General features: G+C 53.3%; 1 protein-coding gene across 1 annotated transcript in view; it reads left to right on the top strand.

Annotated features, from left to right (window-relative positions):
* The first annotated feature begins 6,097 nt into the window (after nt 1-6,097).
* ANKH (ANKH inorganic pyrophosphate transport regulator) overlaps nt 6,098-25,155 on the top strand; it is a 115,970-nt gene continuing 96,912 nt past the window's right edge. The window contains 1 exon segment of the mRNA XM_041747836.1: nt 6,098-6,604. Coding sequence (XP_041603770.1) covers nt 6,509-6,604 — 96 coding nt within the window. The 5' untranslated portion in view covers nt 6,098-6,508.

Genomic DNA, 25,155 nt, shown 5'->3' with positions numbered 1-25,155 from the left:
TAGTAGCTTTCTCATAGAATCTCTGAGGCTTCCTAGTTAAAGTATCTCATCATCTGCAAATAAAAAAAATGTTTTTTTCTTGCCAGGGTACATGGTACCTTTTATTTCTTATACTTGCTTTATTGCATTCGCCAGAGCCCTTGGTACGGCTTTGAATAGGAGCGGTCAGAGAAGACACCTTGCATTGTTTTCAGTCGTGGGGAGATTACGTTTGTTTTGCTCGATACTACACACCCAGCACCTTGCACCACGCCTGGCACACAGTAGGCCCTCAAAAGAGGTTGCTGAATGAATGAAAACAAAGTTAGCTTATCTACATAGAGATTAAAAGGGCATTGGTTTCATTACTATCTTGTCCAGCTACTCAATCTATTGAGTCACAAGTAAAATTATGTAACGTGTTGCAGGTTATCATTTTGAAATTAGGAACCTTTTCGAGTATAAAAATGTTCCGGTGGGAATATAGGAATTTAGGGACAAGCTATCTAGTTGATGTGACACCGGACTGCGTATTTGTCCGATGAATTAAAACTTTAATTAATCAAATTAATAGACTCAATTAAAATGCAGTAACAATAGAACTATTGTTTGTCTGCCTCTTCTCTGGGATACTCAAGTCTGAGAAGTGACAAAACTTGATTTCCACATATTATCAAAATGCTAAGGGTGTCCAGTTAGTACTAACTGCATAATGGAAAGGATTAATATCCTTCCCAACTTGGAGATTAGACATAAAACACTTTTAGAAAACTCAATTCAAAACATATCACTTGGTGTCTGTTACTGTCCTGGGAGTGGAGGTGAGAAATAGGAAGTGAAAGCAGATTGTAGTATTTTAAATAGTTCCTAACCTTAGGAAATTACATATTTTGTGGTAGGTATCAGACATATATTAGAAATTGAGACTAAAGCAGCTTTACATCTGATTGCCAAAATAAATAGAAGAAAAAAATATCAAAGGGAGCTAGAATTAGAATCTTTCTGAAACACATGCTATGTTAAAAGGGTTTTTTTTTTTTTTAAAATAGACTTTAGACCATGGATAGTTTAGCAAGAATAAAAATTTAAGCTTTATTACATATTTTTAATTATATGCATTTTACGTTATTCTGGTCATTTTCTAAAAACAAGCTAAAGCAAGGACATCTGGCTGGCTCAGTCAGTACAGCCTGTGACTCTTGATCTTGGGGTTGTGAGTTCGAGCCCCATGTCGGGCAGAGAGATTACTTAAAAACAAGTGGGCAGAGTTTAGAGAAACAGAGGCAAAGAGGTCATGAAAAGTAGCTGTATTTTAATATTGGTTCCATCTGCATTCCATTCCAGACCTAAGGTTTGCAGAGCCAGGATGAATTACCCATACACCTATCCCTCGTGTGTCGCCATCACGAGCCAAATACGAGCCAGCGAATCATCACGTGCTCACCCATATAAAGTACGTCGCTTCCAGACTCTGAATCCTGAAAGGTGCTAGTGGTGGTGGTATTTTTGAATGGCACCAGCAGAACCCACCCCAAAGCTTACTCTTGTTTTTTTTAGTCACTTTTAAAACACAAAATAAGTTAATAGTTACCAATACACAATGTCATCAGGTTGCATAATTGGCCTGGCAAGAGGCTCCCCGAAGGTCTTATTCCCTAGCAGTTATACAAGAACAAACAAACAAAAAATTTTAGCAAAACAAAATTTATAAAACGCATCATATATGGATAAGACCTGTATCTGTGCTCTGTCTAAAGCTGTCTCAGATCCTTTCCTCAGAATCAAAGAGGACGAAACAAGAAAAAACCATGCATGACGTGTATGTCTGCTGCCCATGATTGTTTTCTTCTGACTTAATTTTACGTTTTCGACACTTAAAACATGAATGTTTCCAAAGCCAAAATTAGATTGCAAAATACATTCAGAGAATTCCTTCTTCCATCCCCATCTGACCCTGTGCTCTTTCTTTCACTGCAGATAAGCACTTGAAACATTTGTGGACTATACTTCCAGTGTGACTTATTCACAAATACAAGCAAATACATGCATGGATGCAAAGCCATATTCATATTTCTCTCCCATTTTTCCCCCTTCCCCCCCCCCCAATGCATACCATTTCAGTTTGGCACTTTGCTTCTTTTCACTTACCAAAGTATCCTGCAGACCACTCATTAACAGCATGCTAGAAATAGTCCCCATTCCTTTGTGCAGTTCAACATTTGGAGGTATCCGTGTGGTCCCTTTAAAAATATTAAAGAAGTCATGAAGAGTGAGACCCGTTAACTCCTGGCACAATATAAATAGCTAATTCTAGTTTATGTATAGCAAAAGTTCCATTTCTGGACCATTTACCCACGCCACTCACCTCCTACCTCCTATTGGTGGGACACGCTGAGGGTACAACCCCTGGCTTTGATTGCTGGCCCAGGCGAACTGTAACAAGGCTTCGGGCCAGAAGGACACAGGGATGGCAAGAGTCAGGCTTGCAGCTGGCGGGGAGGGGAGGAGAAAACTTTCCTTCCTGCTCTCTGGAAGCTTGGATCGGAGCAGGTATCATGACTTCATTAAACGGAACAATATTAATATGAACTCAATTAAGTAGCCTAGAAATCAGAGGCTTCCCCACGCCGCACCCCCAATGGGCCTTGCAGTAAAATTGTACGAGGCTCCAATGTAGAACCGTAAGGTTGACCTTATAACTAGTCTACTTTGGGGGCTCCCTACTCATTTCAAAACTAGACACCAATATCCAGAACTAATCCTTCCCCTAGAATGATGTTAGGCTGCTTACATGAACTCCATGATAGACCATAAATATGTGTGACCCGTGTAGCTAGCTCTACAGAGTCAGTCTTACACAAATCTTTATGACATCTCCTCCCAGCTCCTGTCCGTGGCTACAGTTCCAATCTGCCGCCAGTGGGCACCTCAAGTTAAAGAAATCCGAGTTATAGAATCGGATGATTTTAGACACGACCTTTTATTCTGCTCTTTGCAACAGATATAGGGGTAACTTGTCCCTAGCCATTTAAGATCAATTCCTGAAAAAGAAAAAAAAAAAAGACACACATGTAACTTTTAGTTCTCTTTTTTAATTAGCTTCTTCAAAAATTGGAGTTAATAATTTTAAACATCAAAACAATGGTATATGGCTGGTCATCCTGTGAAATTGTTTCTGTGCAAAGTTAACTTTTTCCAAAGCTCTAAAATCAATGCCCACTTGCACTTCTGGTGACATTTTGTAAGTATTTTTAAAAACTTTTTCTTCATATAAACTGCTCTATGCCCATCGTGTTAAATATTGAAAAGTATAAAAGGAAACTAATAATACTATGCAGCTGTAGCTACACACTGTAAATAGCTGGATATATTTTCTTCTGGCATTTTTCCTATATGTGTATATTTTCTCCTTACACTTTCCAGTGTAGAGCCTGTAAACCTTGCAACGTCCTTTGGTCAAAAAAAAAAACAAAAAAAAAAAAAACTGTAAATTGACGAGAAAGCTATACCCCCTGAAAGAGAACACTCTGAATCCAATGTAGATGACTCCACGATCTCTTCTTGGGTTCCGTGACACTTAGAAAACTTCATTATCATCCCTTGGTTTTCTGGAGTTATCTTTTCAAACAACTACTAAGTGAAGAGAGGAAGTTAAAGAATGGCCAAAACCTCCCTTTGAAATCAATTCTCTGATCGAGTCCTTGACAGAAGAAATAATCAAATGTCCCGTCTTTCCACCTTGCCACAGGGCGACTGAAACTCAGAGGCCTCTCAGATCTAAAAAGTGCTCTTTGCCATAATCAAAGATGACACTGTCAGATCACTCACTTATAAAGTACACTTTTGGGACAGCTCGGGTGGCTCAGTGGTTTAGTGCCCGCCTTCAGCCTGGGGCTTGACCCCAGGGTCCCGGGATCGAGTCCCATGTCGGGCTCCCTGCTTGGAGCCTGCTTCTCCCTCGGCCTGTGTCTCTGCCTCTCTCTGTGTCTCTCATGAATAAATAAATAAAATCTTAAAAAAAGAACAAAAGTACACTTGTAGAGTACTCGCAAAGGAAGACGGCCCTTCATGGATTCACCGGGCCTTTCCCACCGTGCCCCCCTGCGCGGGACGGCCTGTGTCTGCAAGGCCCGCAGCAGCGCCAGCAACAGCGTGGCAGGCAGGTCCTCGTCAAGGGAGCAGCCAAAGCAAACCCGGCTTGATGAGCATTGATCGGAGACCTCATCAACCCCACATTCCAGACAAAGGTCAGTGCAATTAGCTTGCGTTGAGTAAAACAAGCCCATGGAAACCTAGGGTAACAGTGGATAAACCATAAGGTGATATTTGCTTTAGAAAAGAACTCCTGCCCCGAGAATGCCTTTAAATAACAAGCTCTACAAGTATATGGCGCAGAGGATTTGGCTCCATTAAAACACACCTTTCAGGAACATGCTATGGAGGAGAGTCCTGCACCCCAGCACTTCCTGTTTTGCTGCAGAATCTTTTAAATAATATTACTGGACACCCCTAACACAATTAATAATTACCAAATTTTCATTTTAATTATAGGGGACGTCACCGGAGGTTACAGCAGAGCCACAGGGTAAATTGTCCTCCTCTTTCTCAAGGCCTCGCGTGGACTGTGTGGAATTTTAAAAGGTCTCTCGGAGGGCACAAAGTATGGGAAGCGTCCAGCACTTGTAAATACGTCGTGGAACGCCCCAGGCCTCCAGCCCGGGACCCAGCTCATTCACAAGGCTGAGTGTGAGGTAGCAGGCCCCTCTCGGGTGCAAAATTACTTTATCGCTTTTGACAAGGAATTGCTTTAATTCATCGTGCAAAGGAAGCTCCGCAAGCCTCGTGTCCTGTAGGGGTGGACGCGCTCCCCCCAAGGTTCCTGGTCTCAAGAGGCCAGACGGGTCTCCGGGCCCCAGCCCACCCGCAGGGGCGCTCCCGGGCCCGCAGGTGCCGGCCCCGCCCCGCCCCGCCCCCGCGGGCTCCTCCTTCCTCCCTCCTGCGTCTGCGAGTGGACCGCAACCCCGCGACCCCCCAGCGCCCTGGGAGCACCCCAGTGACCCCGCGACCCCCCGGGACTCCTCCCCCACCGGAGCACCCCCCGCAACCCCCTGGCGCCCCGGGAGCACTCCCGTGACCCCGCGACCCCCCACGGACTCCTCACCCACCGGAGCACCCCCCTGCAACCCCCCTGGCGCCCCAGGAGCACCCCCGTGACCCCGCGCCCCCCCGGGACTCCTCCCCCACCGGAGCACCCCCCGCAACCCCCTGGCGCCCCGGGAGCACCCCCGTGACCCCGCGACCCCCCCGGGACTCCTCCCCCACCGGAGCACCCCCCGCAACCCCCTGGCGCCCCGGGAGCACTCCCGTGACCCCGCGACCCCCCACGACTCCTCACCCACCGGAGCACCCCCTGCAACCCCCCGGCGCCCCAGGAGCACCCCCGTGACCCCGCCCCCCCCCGGGAGCGCCCCCCCCGCGACCCCCCGGGACTCCTCTCCCCACCGGAGCACCCCCCGCAACCCCGCGACCCCCCGGGAGCGCCCCCGTGACCCCGCGACCCCCCGGGAGCGCCCCCCGACCCACCCCCGCCCGTCTGTCCCGCCCCGCCCGCCCTCCCCCCCAGGGCCCCGGGGCTCCAGCTCCTCAGCCGCCCGCGCTCACGTCCCTGCCCGGCAGCTCCCGGGCTCCGCGGGGACCCCCACCCCGGGCCCCGCCCCTCCTGCAGCCCGGCCCCCCCGCCAGGCCCACCCCGCGCGCCCCCGGGCTCGGCGGCCGCCCCGCGGCTTGTGCCTGCGCAGCGCCCCCCGCGGCCACCGAGCGCAGGCGGCGGCGGGGGAGGAGGGCGCCGCCCGGCCCCGCCCCGCCCCGCCCCGCCGCCCGGCCCCGCCCCTCCCGGCAGCTGAGCCCCGCCCACCCGGCCGCCCGGCCCCGCCCCCACCCCGGCCCCGCCCCCTCCCAGCCCCGGCCGGCCGGCCCCGCTCCTCCACGCAGGCCCCGCCCCTCCACGCAGGCCCCGCCCACCCGGCCCCGGCCCCGCCCCTCCGCCCGGCCCCGCCCCGCCCTCCCCTCCCGCCCCGCCCCGCCCCGCCCCGCCCCCGCCCGGCCGCCGCCGGGTCCGCGCCTCCGCGCCTGGGCGCCCGCCCCTGATTTCCTCCGCACGGCGGCGGCGGCGGCGGCGCCTCGTGCGCGGTATTTATTTATTTCCGGGCCCCGGCGCGCTTATAATGGAGCCGCTGTCCGCGGAGCCCTCCGCCGCCGCCGCCGCCGTCCCTCCTCTTTTTTTTCCCGGCAGATCTTTGTTGTGTGGGAGGCCGGCGGGGATGCGCTCGGGCTCGCGGCGCCGCTGCTAGAGCCGCCGCCCGGACCGCACCGGACCCGACCCGACCCGGACCCGCGACCCGGACCCGACCGGACCCCGCGACCCGGACCCGGCCCGGACCCCGCGACCCGGACCCGGACCCGACCCGACCCGACCCGCCACAGCCCGCGCCGCGGCACATGAGCGTGGGGGCGGCCCACGGCGGGGACTATGGTGAAATTCCCGGCGCTCACGCACTACTGGCCCCTCATCCGCTTCCTGGTGCCCCTGGGCATCACCAACATCGCCATCGACTTCGGGGAGCAGGTGAGCCGCGCCCGCCGCGCCCGTCGCTCCTCGCACCCGTCGCCCCCCCGCACCCATCGCCCTCCCCGCGCGCCCCACCGCCCTCCCATCACCTCTGTCAGCCTCCCCGTGCGCCCCATCACCCTCCCATCACCCTCCCCGCACCCATCGCCCTCCCCGTGCGCCCCACCGCCCTCCCATCACCTCTATCAGCCTCCCCGTGCGCCCCATCACCCTCCCATTACCCTTCCCGCACCCATCACCCTCCCCGCACCCATCACCCTCCCATCACCCCATCACCCCCCTGCACCCCAGCACCCCTGCACCCCAGCACCCTCCCATCACCCCATCCCTCTCCCATCACCCCATCACCCCCCTGCACCCCATCACCCCCCTGCACCCATCACCCTCCCGGCACCTATCACCCTCCCATCACCCTCCCCGCACCCATCCCCCCCCCGCACCCATCACCCCCCTGCACCCCATCACCCCCCCGCACCCATCACCCTCCTCGCACCTATCACCCTCCCATCACCCCCCCGCACCCATCACCCCCCTGCACCCCATCACCCCCCCTGCACCCCATCACCCTCCCCGCACCCATCACCCCCTGCACCCCATCACCCTCCGCGCACCCATCACCCCCCTGCACCCCAGCACCCTCCCATCACCCCAGCACCCTCCCCGCACCCATCACCCCCTCCCCCCGCCCGCACCCGCGCCCCGCCTGGGCCTGGGACGCCCGGGCGCCGGATGACGGGCGCGGGGAGCACCTGCCGGGAGCCCCTCCCCCCGGGAGCGCGGGGCCGGGCGGGGGCTGGGGCGGGGGCGGGGGCTGGGGCTCGCGCTGCCGCTGCCGGCGCCGACCTGTCCCCTCGCAGCTCCCCTGGAAAGCGGCCGAAGCCGAGGCCCCGGGGCCGCCCCGCAGGAGGGCCTCGGTGGGGCGGGGTTACGTAAGGGGCAGTTATGTAAACCGCGGCCGAGCCCCGGCAGTGCGGGCGCCCCCGCCCCGCCCGCCCCGGCCCGGCCTCCCCGCGCTGCGGGCTGGTGGCGACCGGGGACGTCCGCGCTAGCGTGTGTCCAGGTGGACTTCCAGGTACCCCCGATTTCCTTCTTCTGCCCAATGTGTCCTCACGGGCCAGCGTGGCCCTCTCTGGTTTGGGGCGCTTCCCTCTCTCTCGCTTTCCCGTCTGGACATTTTTGTTTGTTTCTCGTGTTTTCCCCCATTTCTCTCCATGTGGCGTCATTGCAAATCCAGCGCCGCGGACGCCAGCGCGGGCACCGGGTTCCGCACTTTGCCTGCGGGAGCGGTCCCCGCGGGGCCTCGGGCGGGATGCAGCTGCGGCCAGGCCCGGGGCAGGTCGGGCCACCCTGGGTGGCAGGTGCCCACCGCGCGGCCTCGCCCTTACCCCGTAGCCTGCTCCTTTCCTCCAAGTCAGGAGGCTTCTAGGAACATCCGTAGAGAACATGCAGCCCTGTCGTGGCCTTTCAGAAGGCTGTGTGGGACCCCTCCAGGGGCCGGTGTCTGCGGGAACTGGTTCCTCCCGACGCAGAACTTCTGCTAGGCCCCCTAATGCTCAGCCCACGTTGTAAGCTACGGTTTACTTCGAATTGTCTTGCCAAGAAGGGTTCAGGAGGTGCTACAGTCTCTAGAGACCTTTGTCTGACACGCCAGCAGATTGCCTTTGCTGAAATACTGTTCTTTCCTGTTGCCACTTGGGCCCTGGCAGCAGCTCACCAGGGTCCCCCAAGGGCCTCTCTGCTGTCTCACCTCCTCTCTACCCAGCTTCCCTTCTGTCATAGTTAACCGGTGACTTCAAGTGTTTCCTATAATCCGAGGAAGGGTTTTAGCACCTGAATTCAGTACACTGGCCTGCACATTTTAGATGAGTCACGTGCTGTGTGTCCACCTGCACCTTGTACTATTTTAAGGCTTCTTTTTTTGGAGCTACCCTCCAAAGGTTGGCAGAAAGGTTGTCAGAAAGCCGGGGCTGCTGACCGGATCACTTCTCCTTGAACTGTTGTAGTGTCTGTGTGTGTATGCATGCATGTTAGAGAGAGAGAGGGAGAGGGAGGGAGCGCACACTCACGAGTGAGAGAGGGGCGGAAAGAGAGAATTATACGGGGTAACTGGTGGAGGTGAGAGTATGCTGTGTTGTGACTAAATGACCTGAAACGTACCGTACTATTACCTCACACAGGCCTTGATTTAATGCCGGGCTGATGCAACGAGGATTTGATTCTAGTGTAAGGGAAAGGATCTCCTGAGGTCACCGGAGGGAGGGTTGACATAAGCGGTTATGCACATGGTTTATCCCAGGGGGTCTAATAATGCAGCCGCATCCTTAAAACATCGCGAACCCTGATTATCACAGCAGACAGGAGCTAAGCACGAGAAGAGTTGTCTCTTTGCGCAGAAGTTTTATCAACAAGTGTGGTCTGAGGCCCTCATCGCTCACGCGCCAGTGTCTTTATGAGCTTTCGGGCTGCCTGGTGGTAGAGATAGTTTGTCAGAGTTAGGGGTGAAGGGGTGGGGAGAAGAAATTGATAGGTTTCCAAAACCATCTTTTGCCACCTGGTATCAGATGATAATGGTTTTCGCAAAACAAGGTTAGAGGGACAGAACTTAACGTTTTCATAACCTGAAGGGAAAGAATTACGGTAGACGAGTGACCTGGTCCCCCGTGGGAGAGAATGCAAGTGCGTTTTACCCCACCTGCCTTACAGCACAACAGAGAGGGGGAAAGTGAACCTGTCTGCAAAAGTAGGACTACTTTAGACCTCAGAAAATGCGCTGCTTTTGACATGGGTTTTTAATCGTGTGTTAGACAGACGGACGCGTGCAGATCTCTACCATTCTTCTCTCAGAGTGGGCAGGTGTATTACAGCTTGCCTTCCGTGAACAATCCTTCATATTTCAGGAATTTACTAATCTTAAAGTAGAGAGGTAACCCAGGAGGTCAAAGCAGCCCTTGGGTCATACACCCTGGAGATGATCAGGAAATGCAAAATTAAAAAATAAAACCGTAAAACATCTCTTTAGCTTTTAAGTCTCTGTCAAGAACAAAAGATAGTAAAAGATGTCTTTTTTTCATGATTATAAACGTCTCAGTTTGTTTCTTTTTTTAAAATTCTTTTGAAGATTTATTTATTTATTCATGAGAAACAGAGAGAGAGAGAGAGAGAGAGGCAGAGACACAGGCAGAGGGAGAAGCGGGCTCCCTGCGGGGAGCCCGACATGGGACTCAATCCCCAGACCCCTGGGGTCACAGCCTGGGCCAAAGAGAGGCAGACGCTCCACCGCTGAGCCTCCCAGGTGCTCCAGTTTGTTGTTTCTGTACAAAATGTGGACAGAACTTTTAAAATGGAAATCCAGCTATATACAGGATTCCGACTGAAATTTCAAGAAACAGCACACATGTGGTTGTGTAAAGGAATTACATATTCATGGATTATCTCAGCGCTGTCAGTGCGTGGGGGAGGGGCGGGGAGGAGCCTGATGGATGGACATTCTGTTGGACATAGATTTCCCTATGACTCTGTGGCTCAGTCAGGGAGGAAACCCAAATATCGTGGAGTGTTCCAACAAGACAGGCCAAACCTATGATCACATTTTAAATTTTGATGGTGGCAGTAATTTGCCGGGGGTAAGGGAAGGTTGATTCCTTCCTAGGGAAGAAAAGGCTGTATGGAATAGGATAACCTGCTTTTTAATATTAAACGAAACCACCGTAGGAAGCAATGAGAATAGATCCATTATTGCAGAAACTAAAATAATGTTTGTAGAGCCCTGGTAGGTGCATAGGGACACCTTATGATGAAATCTAGAATTATCGTTTTATCTCTATTTCTACAGATTGGAAATCAAAGGTATTAACTGTTGGCATTCACTCGGTGCAGCACGTGGTATCAGCGAGGAGACTGAGAGGTGCGGGCATGTTGGGGGACTCGTCGGGGATCCCGCAGGTGTCACGGGGCGGAGCCCTGACCCCCCAGAGCTGCTCAGCTCCTGGCCGCTCTGCTCTCTGCCTCCTCTGGCAGGCTCGCCTGCTGAAATCCGCCCAGAAAGTTCTTAGAAATTTAGGAATAAGCTCTCGTTTTTCTGATTCCCAGTCTGGGCTTAAACTTAATTTTAGGTGTCAAATTTTGGATTTTAGGATGTAAGACAATCATAAAAGGGGCTCTCAGCAGCAGGGGATCGTGACCAGGAGGTTCACAGAAGAACCAAATTACACAGATAACTCACGCCGATAAATTACAGTGTATCTTATTTTGCCTTGGGTTAAAAGGGAGGGAAAAGATCAGAAGCAGCTGACACTTTGCAATAAAATTATTTAGAAATTACTTAGTCTTCTTCGCCAGAGCACTACAGACTGCTGAGACAGATTTCGAACAACGTATTTCTTTAAAGTGGCTGCGGATGTCCGTGTGTCACCGTGGTCAAAGACTGTCGTTTCTGTCTAAAACTAAGCTTGGTGCAAAGTCCCTGAATTCCTTGAAAGCCAAGTTCTCCAAATTATGTAGAATAAGTAGGTGAACTTTGTTTCAGGGTAATGACGCTTAAAGTGTTAAATGCAGCTTCATTATGAAGACTTCAAAGGAGAAGACAAGGTTGAACTTGTTCTCTAAACTTAAGGAGGCATGTGTTCTGTCGGGTAATTCGCTCTCCCACAAAACCCTAACTGTGGGTATTTCCCTGATTGCCCTGAATGCTGCACTGGTTGGGTCGAATGCGATAATTCAAAGAGTCAAAGGTGTTATGTGAGAGTGAAGAGTTTCCTGTAAGGATTGTTACAACTGGTAGAGAAAGTTGGGTCGTAGGATGTGCAGAGTCCTTTCTAACTTGGGGAACCTGGCCTGAGGCTATCACAGAAGTGTTTCAAATCGCTAACATGACAAAATGGGAAAAAGGAGAGGCCCAGGAAAAATAGTTTAATAAGTGTCTTTTTTTTTTTTTTTTTTTGTCTACTAAGTAGAAAAAATATATCCCCTCACCCACCCCAGACCAGGAGGTACAAGAATTGAAAAGGGCGAGTGTCTGACCTTAGCCAGCGTTGGGAAGGGACCCTATCCGAGGTCCCTAAGTGATGCAAGAGACTCTCCAGGCAGAGCTTGCCTTAAGTAATAATAGAGCTGCCCACCACGTTCCACTTTGCAAAGTACCCAGAGACGGAAATGGCAACCTCACGCCAAGTTTCCAAGCAGTTACTGGGGGGACACTTGCTTCCCTTCAATCTATTCTGTATTAATGGAATTAATGACATTTTTTTGAATCATAAAAATAATACCTGCCAGCTGTTTAAAGTTTGGTGAAGTGTCTAAAATGGAGGAAAAAAGTAAAAATAACTGATTCCATCCTGAAGAAAGAAACTTATTTAACATTTTGGATATCACCTACCCCTTTTTTTTTTCAATGTAACTGAGATAGGTATGTGTTTTGCAGAACACAGGTTATTTTCCCATATCACTTACAAGTATTTAAGTATGATTTTATTTTATTGTTAGATTTTATTTATTTCTTTGAAAGAGAGAGAGAGAGAGAGCATGAGTGGGGGGAGGGAGAGGGAGAAGCAGACACCCCGCTGAGTGGGGAGCCTGGTGTGGGGCTGGATCCCAGGGCCCTGAGGTCATGACCCAAGCCAAAGGCAGATGCCTCACCGCCAGAGCCCCCCAGATGCTCCTAGGTATGATTTTATTATTTTATTTTATTTTATTTTATTTTATTTTATTTTATTTTATTTATCTTATTTTATTTTATTTATTTTTTTATATTTTATTTTTTATATTTTATTTTATTATTTTTATTTTATTTTTTAAAGATTTTATTTATTTATTCATGAGGGACACAGAGAGAGAGGCAGAGACTCAGGCAGAGGGAGAAGCAGGCTCCCTGCAGGGAGCCCGACATGGGACTCGATCCGAGGACCCCAGGATCACGCCCTGGGCTGAAGGGGCGCTAACCCGCTGAGCCCCCCAGGTGCTCCTAGGTATGATTTTAAATAGAAGCATCGTATCCGATTATAGCGGCGTAATTCCCTTTGCTGAATGTTCTCCTCTTGTTCTTTTGTTTGTTCTTTTATTATTTATTGAGTGCCTACTTTTCGTGATGGTATTTATTTTTTATGCCTTTTTATTATCGAAGAGCAGTTGGCATACAGTGCGGCGTTGGTTCCCCACGTCCAGCTTAGTGATCTGACCATCCTCCGCCTTCCCGCGCTCCGCAGGAGAGCGAGTTGCTGCCACGGTGCTATTGACCGTGCCCCACGGTGCCCCCAGTGCTGTGCTTTCTGTCGCAAGACTTATTTGTTCTGTAACTGGAAGTCTGTGCCTCGTAATCCCCTTCAATGGTTTCTTCCCCCATTTGTTTAAATGCCGAGGCTTCTTGTTTCCTGCGATATAAAGTTTCAGTGAGCATCTTTGTGTACTAAGTAGATAATGTGTTTTTCCTGACGGCCTCGGGCTTTATGCCTGGCGTAATTTGGTGCCTATTTCAGTCTCTCATTCATACATGGAAAATGAGGTCACTCTTTTCTGGCAGTCCGTATTTAGTCAAGGACACTGTGACCTCCTTAGTCCAAGTGATCCTCAGCTCTCCAGGGTGTTTGCCAGTTCTCTTTAGATGTTTATCTGCATTGGAAGTGTCTCTCTTTCGATGCACTCAGGTAGGTAGATTTTTTCTGGAGCCACGGAGCTATCGGCCTGCAGCCTGTTCCTCCACTTATTTATTTCTTGACGGGTTTGATGACTGACCTAACGACCGCTTTGTCAGAATGCTTCTTCCCCAGCCTCTCCTTCAAGAGATCGTCAAAGTCTTCATATATGGGGGCAGCATCTAAGTATCTTTCTAGGAATGCATCAGATTCTTGGAAAGCCGTGAGTCCCGAGTCCTCTGGTTTACGGTACGTCTCTCTCCTTTAGTGTGGCAAGTCCGGTGTGTACCGGTGCTCAGCGCTGTGGCTCCCGTGCCCCGGCCCTCCCCGTCCGACTTTGGGCAGGCTGCGTTGGGATGGGAGGCTGAGAGACCCCGCGTGGAAAATCATCCTTTGTGAGTGGGACTTGAAATAAATAAACCTCATTAAACTCATCCCAGAGTGACTTGGGTGATGCCTATATTTAAAAAAGTCAATCTGGTGTTTTTTCTCCATGTGACTCCCTGAGTTGCTGTGGAGATGCGCTAGAAATACGAAGGACTCTGTTTTCTGCGACATTATCTGGACATGAGCTGCCTATCGGATTGCGCATCTTTCTTGATAACTGAAGGTTATCCCCTAAAATGCAAATTGTTGGTTTCTTTTTGTTTTTTTTTAGTCTGAGAATTATTGTTGCTGGAGATGCGTATCACGTATCTGTCCGCCTTATTCAGTAAATACGGTATGCAAAAGGTGCTGTGACATTTCTTGGTGTCTTATAAGTATCTGCTGTGCTGAGAAGCCGGGGATGTCTGCTGACAGGTGATAGTCAAAGTACTTAGAGTTTGGCACCGACCAAGACAATAGAAATAACAAAATAATAACAGATTAGGTAATACAGGATGAGTACTTTTTAATTATTTGCTTTGTTATCTGCCCTGGGCCTAAGACACCAAAGCTTGTTAGAATTCCATGAAACGTGAAGAGTAAATCATTTTGGAGGCCTCCTTTGGGACCAAGCGTATGCACCTCATGACCCCTGCTTTCCTACCTGCACTGATTGTGTTTGAGAGTCGGCGTGGAGCAGTGACCTTTGAACGGGGGAGGCACTGCCGCCTTTGACAGGGCCCTGCCCGCAGGTCGCTTAGGTCCGGGTTAAGAAAACATACACAGGACACTTCTGCCGTCACGGGGCGCACGTGTAATTGCACAGTGCGGTCTGTGACAACACGCGCAGGATGCTCGGAAGTCGCAGTCGGGCGGGTCAGAGCCGCCCTCCGGCTGTGGTTGCCCCGCCTCCTCTGCTGCGAATGCCCTTGTCACCAAAGAGGGACGCGCCCCACCTGCAAAGGTGGACGGAGGGTCACAGAAGAGGCACATGTCTGACTCCTGCATGGCAAGCCATCCACCCTCAGAGCTGCTGGTTTGTTTTGTGTTTGCTATTTCCATGGTTTGGGATCATTCAGCTGCTGTTCCAACCAAATCCCGCTCGTGGTTGAGGACAGCTGAGCTTAAAATGACAGAGGACGGTGCCCTTGGTCAGCTAGCGGACCCGTGTGTCACAACGCTCGGCTGCTTCTGTGCGATTGCCCCTTTCTACCAAAAATGTTTTCAGAGTCCACCCTGGGAAGGCAGATGACTTGGTTATTGCTCAGGGCGGTGGGGGTAAGTTCTCCCCCCAATGAGTTACCTGGTTCAGGAAATGCCCCCCGGGGTCCCCGGGACAGATGGACCAGCCTTGTTTCGAGTTAGGAGAGTACATTTTGGTCTAAGTCAGCTCCCAGGTCCTTGCTGGTTTTGCATTTTTTGTGGCATTTGGAGATCTTTAGATGGGCCAGGCTGTCGAAGAGTCTGACACCTTTGGCACCCTCAGAGGACTGCCTTTCTGTAAAGATGCGCTTGGCGGCACAGACGCGGGGCCGCCTCCTGAGTCGAGTGGACATAGCCATCCCCGGCCTGGGGGTGGCTCCTTGCCCTGGACTGTGGGGAGGCGAGAGGCGCCCGTGCGCACCTCCAGGTGCACTTCACCGCACGCTTCCTGCGCCCCATTGGCCTGGACAGAGGGGGATCCCTGGCAGAGCAGCTGCAGAGGTGACTGGGAGGGAGGGGCTGAGGCCCCTCAGGATGTTTAGCTGGAATGAAGCGACTGAGGCGCGGACTGTCCGCAGGCAGGTGTAATGCTGCTTCCTCCAGGAGGCCGGGGAGCTGAGGTGGGAGGGGGCAGCAGGTGGCCCTGTGGCTGGGCTGTCCTGGGATGTGAGAGTAAAGGTGGCGTGTTCTGTGAGCAGCCCCAGGACGGCGGGTGTGGGTCCGGGAGCTCTGAGGTCCCGTCGTCCCGTGCCCGCGCCTGTGGCCACTCCAGGTCATGGTCTTAACTAAGCAATCACGAGCCCCCATTGACAAGCTTCTGGGAATCCCCGCTTGGTCTCTTAAACATGTGGCGTGACGCCTGGGGAGGTCTCGGAGCCTCTGTCCTTTGCGGTGCCACCAGGCCCCGGGGGCCTGTTGTGCCTTCAGAAGCGGCTGCCGCAGCCCGGACCCCGGAGATGTGCGGGCCGCGTGCGCCTCGGGCCAGAGGGCAGGGGGTGCAGAGCCTGGCGTGGCCCGTCGCCAGGGAGCGCGGTGTCGGGCTCCTGAGTGCCTCGGCGGTCTGGCAGCCAGGGCGCAGCGGCCGGGACGGGGCGCCACAGTGCCTCGCGGGGACACGGTGACAGCGCCTCCGCACGCGGCTGCAAGGCCGCCTTTGCTCTTCCAGAATTCTTACTTTCTCAACTTAGGCTTAAGGTGCCTTCCTTCCGGGCGGGTCCTGGCAGGCTCGTTTTCCTTCCTTTGTGCAAATGGAAGCATGGGGCGCCTGGTGGCCCCGAGGTTACGCGGCTGCCTCCGGCCGGGCTCCTGATCCAGGGCTCGCCGCTCGGCCTCCCGCCCGCGCCTCGCTCGCTCCAACTGTCCGGTGAGTAAAGCCTCCAAAGTAAAAGAAGGAAACCAAGGCCTGGGGTACAGTGACGCGGGGAGGTGTGCAGGCCTCGTGTGTATGGTCCCTGAGCCGTGCCAAGTGCCATGTGCGTGTGACCAGGCGCGGCGGCGGCGCGCAAGTCCATCAGCCCGCAGGACTCGCTGCCCCACGCAGCCCCGCTCTGATGGCCGAGGCGGAGCTCCTTAAGGAATCCTGCAAAATGACACGTGCACATTTGGTCCCAGATCACTGAGTTTCGGGCCACTAGTTATTATCCCGTTGTGTAGTACCTGTTACTCTTTCTTCTTGTAGAACATGGCTTGCTGTTGCAGATTGTAGTGGCTTCCAGCTGGGTGGAGACTTCGGCTTCCTGCGTAAAATAACTGTTTTCGTTTTCCTGTCTGGTGTTTTTAATTCTTTTGATGAAATACATCCTTCAGTCATACCAACTGCCCATCATTTTGATGTTTGGACCTGTTAAAAATTAAAACCTGATTTAAAAGCTAATATCATAGAGCAAAACCTGGTACATACACATACAACGGATCATTCCTCAGCCTTAGAAAGGATGGAATCGTGATGTACAAAGTTTTAATTGACATCAAAAGCCACTGGGAAAGCCTGTGGCTTTTTGAAGAAGATTTCTCCTTTCAAAAGAACAACGCTTATTACTTTTATCCTAGTTATTATCATTTTCATCCTAAAGGGGAGGAAACTAACCAAAAAGAAGAAAGTAAGAATCATGGGCAAACCCACCACCTAGAGGTAACGGCCGTACCTTATTTTGCCATGTGTTCTTCTAACCTCTTTTTTTTTTTTTTTGCATGTATTTTAAAACAAAATTTTAACCTCTTTCCATTTTACATCATAGGCAGTTTTCCTTTAAGTACTCCTCTAGCTCGCGATGATTAGTAGCCTCCCAGCATTCTCTCGCTGGAGATGCCATAATTTATGTATTCCCTTGTGGTTAGATGTTCAAGGTGGTTCTGTTTCGTTCTATTATGAATAATGGTTGGGAACATTTTTATCCAGAGATCTTTGCACACATCTGACTACTTCCTCGGGTTAGTGCTAGAAATACCCGCGCACGAGTGCTCCCTCCCCAGGCTCCCTCCCCGGGCTCCGGCTTCCACGCGGGCCCGTGTGGCTGTGCCGTGTCCCTGCCTGGACGCCGCTCCATGGTCCGGGGAGCCTGCCGCCGGGGACCTCCGTGCAATCTCTCTCAAAGCTCCTTCAAATGATTTCTTTTACTAAAAGCGTTTTGTTTAATGCTGAGAGATCAGCTCAGGTTTTCATGATGCAACACTTTTAAACTATGTCAGGACTTCCATGCTTCTCCGTGGGCACATTGTGGACCAGATCCCTGCTCTGCATGGGGTTTCACATCAGCCCAGGGAGGAAGAAGATCCTGTCGGCTTTACTTGCATGTTGGGAAAATACCTGTTCTGACAGCTTTCAAGACAGAGACGAGTGCTCTTTTTTTTTTTTTTTAAAGATTTTATTCGCTTATTCCTGAGAGACAGAGAGAGGCAGAGACCCAGGCAGAGGGAGAAGCAGGCTCCATGCAGGGAGCCCGACATGGGACTCGATCCCAGGACCCGGGGTCACGCCCTGGGCCAAAGGCAGGCGCTAAACCGCTGAGCCACCCGGGCCGCATACATTTTTTTTTTTTTTTTTAAGATTTATTATTTATTTGGGAGAGAGGAGGGCCGAGGGAGAGTGAGAGAGAATTTCAAGCAGATTCCCTGCTGAGCAGGGAGCACGAGGTGGGGCTCCGTCCCACGCCCCTGAGATCTTGAGCCAAAATCAAGAGCAGATGCTTACCCAGTGGCCTGAGCCCCCCAGGGGCCCCGAGAAGTGCTCTCCTGATGCATTCAGTGGTGCTCAAGCAGTGTGCTTCCTAGAACTTCCCAGGTGAGCACCTGGGAGAGGAGACAAAGCTCAGCTTTCTGGATGCCAGGCCTCAGGTGCCGCGTGCACCTGGGCGTCCCCTCCCGCTTCAGAGGTGGACACGGGGGAGGAATGGCCGGGCCCTGGGGCCGCTGCGGGCAGTGGCGGGGTGCTAGGGAGCTGTGGAGGGGCCTCGGGGGTGCCCTCTCCTCCCGCCGGACCCACCGGCTGCTCCGGGTCTCTCTCGGAGGGGCGCCTGCCGGGGCTCCGAGGCATCCCCCTGCATCTGCACCTGTTGGCCCCGGGCCGAGCAGAGCCAGCGGCCATGCCCTCTGTCCAGGAGGTGCCCGCCAAGGTGCTGTTATGAGCCCCCTGGGAGCCGGGCGGTGCCCGCTGCCCCCGCGTATTTGTGCGCCGCCCCGACTGCCTGGCCCGGGGGTCTGCAGGGGACTTGGGAGCCCAGCCGGCTGCGGGTGACCCGGAGACGCGGCTTGGGCGACACGTATGCCAACGGGCCTGCTGTTGCCTTTTTTTTTTGCCCTACTTTGGGAAAGAAAGACGTTTAATGCTGGATTTTCTCAGTAGTTTGGTTTTATCTTGATTTTTTTTTTTTTTAAGTTGAATTCCTGGGATGTATCTAGGTAACTTGTGCTTTTTGAAATGATAGGTTGCATTTACTTTGAATTGTAGGCTGCGTGTGCCAGAGACGCGGAGGGGAAGGGCCGTGCACCAGTGGGCCCTTCTCTGGTTTAGACTGGGTGGGAGTGGCCTTCCTCAGTTTCCATGACAGTCATGACAGTGACCCAGCAAAGAATTTGCTAAGCAAGAGCACGGTAGGTGCTTCGTGGGCTAGAAGCTGTGACCTGTTTCTCTGGGTGCTCACGGTGCTGGTTCCAGAGTGTTTTTTCCTGTAAACACTGGGGACCATGGAACTCAGGGCAGAGCCTCTTCACCGAGGTGTCCATTCGACGATGCTTCTCGGGCACCTTCTGTGTCCCGGGCACAGTGTTAGTCACTAGGGACAGAGTAAGAAAAAGGATGAACAGCCGTCATCCCCCAGGACAAGCAGGTAGGCAGGCACTTTGTACAGAATGCTCTCCCCTCTGGGATGCTCTCCTCCAGGACCATAGGGGGGAACCTTCACCTTTAAGGGTCAGAGAGGTTTGAGCTGAGACCTGGAGAGAAGCCTGTGTCCCCATCCTGAGAAGCAGAGGGATTCCAGCTGAGGAATGACGGATGCTCCCCGGGATCTGGGCAGGGAACCAGCCCGGAGGGGGCAGCGGCAGGACTCTGGGGCGGCAGGGCTAGCAGACCCCAGACTGGCAAGGTTCCAGTGCTGAGAGCAGTGGGAACTTCCAAGGGCTCCTGGTAGGAGGGGTGTGGCGGGCTTGGATCTGCACATTTCAAAGAGGATTGTGGTTTCAGCAGGGCCGGTGATTTCGGGGGTGGGGGCGGGGAGACCAACCACAGGGAGACCACGGGAGAGGGGGCCCAGCGGAGGGCTGGGTGGCCAGGAGAGCCTGAGGGGCCGTCTAGACTTGGGAGGGCTTCGCCGCGGACGGCATGGGGGGCCGGGGCGGGCAGGTGCCGGTGCCACCACCCTCTGCAAGAGCTGGTCGGGAGTGAAGGGAGCCAGTTCCGTTCTCATCATGCTCAGTGGCTAATGGGTTTAGTAAACTGGGAAACAGCTTGCCTGGGAGCGGATAGCGGGTAATGGGGCCACAGGGGTCCTTGGTGTCTGCAGAGCCCTCTTTCTGGCTCCCTGTCTCCCCCTTCCTCCCTCTCCCTTCTTCTTTCCCTCCATCTCCCGCCCTCCTTGGAACAACTTGGTTATAGTCTTTATACGTGAGAGCTTTTTGCATTTGTACCTGAATGCAAATGCTATGAATATTCATTTTTCCCTCAACATGTAAAAATGCTTTGTTACAATGCAGTCCGGTTCTCAGCCGTTTGCCTTCATGCAATAGCAAAAGCTGGAAAATCCAACCACATTTCTCAATATTTGGCACTGGAATATAAAAGTAAGGACTTTGGGGGAAGGAAATTTATCTGCATCATCATGGTGCTGTGCCGAGGATACGATTACACTTGCGCCAGGTGCCTGGTGACAGCAGAGATGCCATCTGGAATTAAATTTGATGAGGCTCCCTGCTTTGCTCTTTCTGTATATGAAACGTCTGCTGGGTAAACAGTAGGGAGTGGACTAGCCTTAAGGGGTTCCTGTTACGGCTTTATGTCTGCTCATCTGTTCTTTAGTGTTGTCTGGAGCTTACAGGCGGGTAATAATTCATAAAATGCACCTACAATACATTTTGCTGTAGAAATGTTAGAAGTCGTGGTTAGGTTTCCAGGCCATTCCACCCAAGGTCTTTAACCCTTAATGTCATTAACGTGTGTATCTGCAACGAGGAGGAGTCGAAGACCATGCAGTTAGAATAGTAGGAATTGAGAAAAGCAGTGACAGTGAAAAATGTCATTTGTCTGAATTAACTTTAAGAACAGTTGGCTTGACAACTATCAGAAAGGTGATGGCTGGAAGGGCAGAGGTTGGTGGCACCCGCCTAGAGGTCGGGTTAGCCTACAACCCGGGCATGGGAAACACAGCACCACTTGAAGTGTCTGGCGCAGGTGGTACCCGGCCCCACGTGAGCAGTTCACAGGGCATCCCGGTGTCGAGTCACTGTGCTTTACCCGAAGCTAATAAAATATCGGACCTCAATTATCTGTCAGTAAATACAGTAAATAAGAAGGTAAAATAAATGTGTCTTCTTGATGCACGTTAGTCATCAGCTGTGGTGGTGATAGTAACTTGCTCTGTGTTCCAGTGAGTGATAATGTTTTCTTAAGATTTTATGTACTTACTCATGAGACACACAGACCCAGAGGGAGAAGCAGGCTCCCTGCGGGGAGCCCGATGCGCCACTCGAACCCGGGACCCCAGGATCATGCCCTGAGCCAAAGGCAGATGCTCCACCACTGAGCCCCCCAGGTGCCTCCATTAACATCTTCTTGAAAAATAATGCAAAAGCAGCACTTCGTAGTAAGAGACCCATAAGCCATGGGGAAGCTCAGGGAGAATTTGGGGAAGTGAAAATAGTTTCTGTAATTGGACCGAATCCATACTGTAAAACGAGTATCTCTAATTATATATTATATCCAGACATTTTTTTTTTCTTTTTGAAAATCAGTCACATCATCTCCAGCGTAAGACAAATGGGGATGCCGGGGATTACACCAAGAGCTGAAGACTTGGACTTAATCCTTTTTTTTTCTTTTTATTTTATTTTATTTTTTTAAAGATTTATTTATTTATGATAGACATAGAAAGAGAGAGAGAGAGAGGCAGAAGCACAGGAGGAGGGAGAAGCAGGCTCCATGCAGGGAGCCCAACGCAGGACTCGATTCCAGGACTCCAGGATCATGCCCTGGGCCAAAGGCAGGCGTCAAACCGCTGAGCCACCGGGGATCCCCCCCCCCCTTTTTTTTCTTTTTAGTTCAGCAGAAGTGAGTAACCTTATTTCAGGGTGCAACAAAATGAACATTGCCCTTCCCCTGCCTGGTGCACACTTCACTTTTGTAGGGGACTTGATAGTTCATAAAATCTGTGCTCATTAAACGTGGTAGTTGTCTCAGGACGCAGAGGCGCACGGGTCACCCTCCCGGTGAGGAGCACTCACCGTACACTCTGCACTTCCCGTCGCGAGGGCCGACGCTCCGAGGCCCATGTTCTGTGTCATAGCGGGGCCAGGGTGCTACTACGTGTCACGGCGGGGGACGCCGATAGTGGCATTAGTGGTATTAATAGTGATGAACAGTCCGATTAATAGCAAACAGTATTGCTACTGAGCCCATCTTGGCTCCCTCCGTCTAATATATCGCCGGAGAGCCTGTAGTAGTTTTCTGTGCAAATAGTTTTATTTATTTTAATAGCTTTATGAATTACCTGTATATGGTTAACATTGTCCGAGGGGAAAGTCCTTTGCTTTAGGGATTCTGGGTGGGTTACGTACGTCCCTTACCATGACACGAAACAAGAGAATCCGGTAAAAAGTAGAACTAGAGTGCTTTCCGTCTGCAAAATCCAAATGAAAAGATGGAGAAGGAAACGCACTTGGGACGCACCTGCCGCCCCAGGTTCAGCAAGAAGAAATGTGACCCCCGGCTTAGGCCAGTCCTGAGCAGCTGAGGTTGACAGTGAGTCCAAAGGGGGAAGCATAGAGGTGAGAGTCGAGCGTTCTTGAAACGCAGCACCGCGCCGTAAACTGAAGGCCCTGTCCTCCTTACCCCACAGCGGTGATGGTGATGTGTGCTTGTTGGTAGTTATTTCCCTTTTGAGCTTATTAAATCATTGATTACTTAGCCGCGGCAGCGTTTTGATAGTTCTGTGTTGTTTGAGGTTTCCCTTCGCAGAGTATAAAATATTTATGGGCTGTTTGAAAGAGGCCAGATTTTCTCTTTTTTAATGGGATGGCATTCTGTTTTAGAAAGAAAGAAAAGATAAAAAAAAAAAAAAAAAAAAAAACACGGTGTAGAGCCCGGATTTGTCATCAGGCTCGTAGTGGGGCTTTGAAAATAAAGCCGCTGACCGGCTGGCCGGGAACGGGGTACAACTGATCCTGTAGGGACTCCGGGCGCCTGTCGTCTGCCTGTCGGGTGGTTTCCACATCTAAATGTAGAGAAAGCCCTTGGATGCCTGTGCTGTTGTTGCCTTTTCCAGGGGTGGACAGCTCCGGGGCATAAAAGCATTTCCCTCCCTTGCCTCCTACCCTTTGAGGTATTTTTGTTTATTTGCTTGGTTTTTGAATTTTTGGTGGGAACAGGGCGAGAGAGGATGAGGGTGAGTCGAGGGAGATAAACCAGTTTTTTATCCCCCACTGGACCATTAAAATAATTTATAACTGAACCCCTCCTTGTGATATCATTTCCTCCCTAGTGCTTACTCCTGCCTTATCCCGGAATGGCACAGTAATAACACCTGAAGCTTTTCTTTGTGGAACAGAATGTGAAAACTTAAAGGAAATTAAAAACCCTCACTGAAGTTTCACGGGGCCTCATAATGAGCAGCGGGCGCTGGGGGGCATAGGGTCCCGCCTCCTGCTCCCGAGTGGGCGCAGCTCTCTCTGCCTCAGGGCTGCCGGAGGGCCCGGGTCCGCGTCTACAGGCACCGAGCGGACTCGCCGGCTGCCCCCCGGCCGCGGGCCCCAAGCAGGCCGTGTGCGGGCGGCAGAAGGGAAAGGACGGCCCTGCGCCGGGTGCTTCCCCGAGGCCCCCCGGGGCCTGGGTGACCCTCCTGGATGACAGCCCTGTGTCCCCCGGGCAGCGCTGGCCACTTGCCGCTCGTCTCCACCGAAGTGTGCCCGCTCTGGGCTGCAGGTGCCTTCACCCCGGCCGCTCCGGGCCCCCTCCTGCAAGGCCTGGCTCCTCAGTGGCAGCTACGTCGGCGGCCGCCCCCGTCCCCTCCGTGATCTCTGCATTCCGTACTGGCCACAGGAGCTTCACCATGAGGCCTGTCCCTGGACCTCCTTGTCCCCCCGCAGTGTGGACGGAAGTGATGCCAAGGAGGACTCTGCTCTTGTGGGGCTCAGGGGTGCCCTGAGGGGCGTGCTGTGCTGGCTCGTCCCTCCGAGAGCAGTGCGCCGCCTTGGCTGCAGGGCCGGTTTTTTCCCTCGCTTGGGAAGCACCAAACTTGTCTCTCTTCAGGCCAAAGGACGTCTCCTGGAGTGACCTCGACTGCTGCCCTGGCCGGCGGTGGCCGGGAAGTCTGCAGGGCGGTGGTGCCTGTAGCTGGAAGCAGCGAGGCTGGCAGCCGTGGAACTTGACCCACGGACACAATCCTGTCTGGGAAGTCCCTGAGCCGCTTTGCTTGTGGTACAGGGAAAGGGTGGACCAGAGGGAGAAGCGTAAGGCACCGGCGTTTGTCCCAAACACCGTCCGCGTGGGAATGTGAACAAGTGGAAATGGCTCCTCCGTGAATACGGGAATTCGGGGCAATGGAGGCCCTGCAGCCCCGCTCATAAAGCTGCTCGGCTCAGCGGCCTCCCGCAGGGAGGGGGGGGTGAACCTGGCTCCAGGGCGGTGGTGCGGGTGGGGCGCAGCTCCATCCTCCCCGCGTCCCTGCCTCCTGTGTTCACGGGGAGGAGGAAGGGTCGGCCCCTGACAGGTCACGGCCAGGGGCACCCCCCGGGCGACTCAGGCGGGTGAGCTCCCGGCTCTTGATTTCGGCTCAGGTCACGATCCCGGGGTCGTGAGATCGGGCCCCACGTGCAGTCTGCGCCGGGCATGCAGCCAGCCTAGGATGCCCTCTCCTGCCCCCCCCCCCCCGGTAAATTAGAAAAATAAATAAATACAATTTTAAAAGAAGAAAAGGAAAGGTGACATGCAGGCCTCTGCCGCAGGTGGCCTTGCTCTTCCCCCGGCTGTGAAGGGTCCGGCTGCCGGGACCTGGATGGGCCGCCAGGGCCTCCGACTCCGACGGCAGCCCCGGGTGATGGCAGTGGGTCTTTTCTGCTTCTCCCGACGTCGCCCTGTACCGGGGCCCACCTGCGCGGAGCCTGGAGCCAGGCCTGGGCGGTGGGGCCCGTGGACCCGCCTCCGACTGTGCTGCTTCCTGCTTGCAGCCTCCTCGACCCGCTCTGACCTCCCCCGCCCTGCGGTCTCCCTGTGTCTCCCCGGCTGCCATCTGGTGTCCGACCGCCCCCGCCCCGAGGTCACCGCGGGTCCCCGGCCGCTGTCTGGGGTCCGACCTCCGTGTGTGGTCGCCCTGGGAGCTGCACGGGCCTGACCTCAGGAGGCCGCTGTGCTGCCGAGGATCCCGCTGTGGGGACCCCCGTGCCGGCCGGAGGGGGCTCTGGGCTATGGGCTCCTGGGGAGCGGCCACCGGTCTGGCTTGTTCCAGCCGCTGCAGATGCCCCCAGGCCGCGGGGAGACCTAGCCGTGCTGGGGAGGAGCCGCAGGGGGACCAGGCGGAGCCAAGGGTGCAGCACGCAGGAGGGGTGCGGGCGGGCCGGCCCTCGGGCATCTGCACATGTTCCGTTTGCGTGTCCAGAACATTCTCCTCCAGGTGCCACTGCGGAGGGAGGGAGGGAAGGAGGGAGCCT

Source organism: Vulpes lagopus, chromosome 3 (genome assembly GCF_018345385.1).
Source record: "Vulpes lagopus strain Blue_001 chromosome 3, ASM1834538v1, whole genome shotgun sequence".
Taxonomy (NCBI): domain Eukaryota; kingdom Metazoa; phylum Chordata; class Mammalia; order Carnivora; family Canidae; genus Vulpes; species Vulpes lagopus.
The sequence above is the reverse complement of the archived record's forward strand: the minus strand, read 5'-3'. Positions and strand labels throughout refer to the sequence as shown.